This window comes from Mesitornis unicolor, unplaced genomic scaffold (assembly GCF_000695765.1).
Source record: "Mesitornis unicolor isolate BGI_N332 unplaced genomic scaffold, ASM69576v1 scaffold723, whole genome shotgun sequence".
In the NCBI taxonomy this organism is placed as follows: Eukaryota; Metazoa; Chordata; class Aves; order Mesitornithiformes; family Mesitornithidae; genus Mesitornis; species Mesitornis unicolor.
In genome coordinates this window covers 52,985-54,466 of record NW_010173946.1, presented here as the reverse complement: position 1 = coordinate 54,466, position 1,482 = coordinate 52,985, and the positions used below count along the sequence as shown (strand labels likewise).

Here is a 1,482-nt window from a genome sequence, read left to right as displayed (position 1 = left end):
CAAAGAAAGGGAAAATTTATCTCTCTGTATTTTTCTTTCTTTGGTTCTTGATGGCTTTGCTTGTTTTGCTTTTTAAACTCCTTAATGTGCTATGTTTAGGACTCTCAACTAGTGATAGACTGCTTCAAATCCGGTTTTGAACCTCCTGGAGATTTTCCATTTGAAGATTACAGTCAGAATATTTACAGAACTATCTCTGATGGAACCATCAGTACGCCAAAGCAGGAAGGAATGCGAATTGATTCAAAAACAACAGTGAGCAAGGCTAAAGGAAAGCTGTGGCTGTTTGGAAAGAAGCCAAAGGTAACAATTAAGAAATTACTATTTGGGAAGTTAAACTGTGAAGATCTAGAGTGCATGGAAGCAGCCATTTATTCATTTTAAAATAACCTTCCCCTTGCCTGCCGCTGTCTTTTAAAATGGGTGTAAGGAGATCTGAAGGTTAAAAATCAAGTTATTACTGAGGGAGGTTGTCCAGTCTTTCTTCTAGTGATTTGTGCCCGATTTGATAAAAGTCGCTTCCCGTTTCTGTAACATTTCTGCAGTGCAAATGTGTTAATTGTGAATGTAGAAATAAGAGGAGGGGGGTACGCCTTGAAATCAGGCAGACTTCAGAGCTCTCTTTTACACTGCAAAAAGCAGTCCCCTCCTAAATGTCACATTTTGTAGATATTTATATACAGGAGTGTTGTATAGCTTTTTATTATACCTGCTGCTAGTTCTGAAAGCTTCTGAGATTTGATAAAACATACTGTTGGAGCTCCACACAGGAGAAATATTACTATGGAATAGGTAAAAATATTTCTATGCTCTAAAAGCAGAGAAATTACTCCTTTCTTGTAGTATTTTATGAAATTCAGTCAACACTTTCTGTGCAAGATTCCTTCACGGATCAACAAAAAAGATTACCAGTACATGCATTAGCTATATAAATGAATAATGAAGTATATACATATTTAAATTTTATGCTAGGTCTTTATTTAGTACTGGAGCACATCAGTTAGTCATTTTAACGATTCCCACAAATTTCTATGAGGTTGCTTTAATGCTCCAAGTCAGATTCTGCCATTTGTTATAGGAAGCTATTCTCAGAGCTTGTTAGTGGTAGGATTTATTTTCCACTTCATAGTATTCCATGAAAGCAGATCTTTACAAAAAGAGAGGATCTAGCTGATTTTTTTCCCCCTCCTCAGTATAGGATGTGTTAAAATGAAAACTGATTGTTTACTTTTCATGCAGTACAATGAATGGTTGATAATAGTTTAAATGCATTCCTACATTAGCACGTTTATTGCACTTAGCTGCAGAGGTGGGTGAGAGTCAGCCTGGTCTGAAATGAGATCAGGGTTACCAGTTTGACAAACAAGACGTCTGAGAAGTTTGGAGAGAGAAGCTATGGAAACCCGCATGGAGTTTTAGTCCGGATCTGGGCATTTACCGTAGTTGTAAGAAATTCCTTGCTACGGTGACAGTGGGCAGGAC

The 1,482-nt window shown here is 37.3% G+C and overlaps 1 protein-coding gene across 1 annotated transcript in view; it reads left to right on the top strand.

Annotated features, from left to right (window-relative positions):
* FNBP1L (formin binding protein 1-like) overlaps positions 1-1,482 on the top strand; it is a gene marked incomplete at its 5' end in the record, with an annotated part of 27,215 nt that overhangs the window by 15,272 nt on the left and 10,461 nt on the right. Inside the window, one exon of the mRNA XM_010180881.1 lies at positions 100-303. Coding sequence (XP_010179183.1) covers positions 100-303 — 204 coding nt within the window. The remainder of the gene's footprint in view (positions 1-99; positions 304-1,482) is intronic.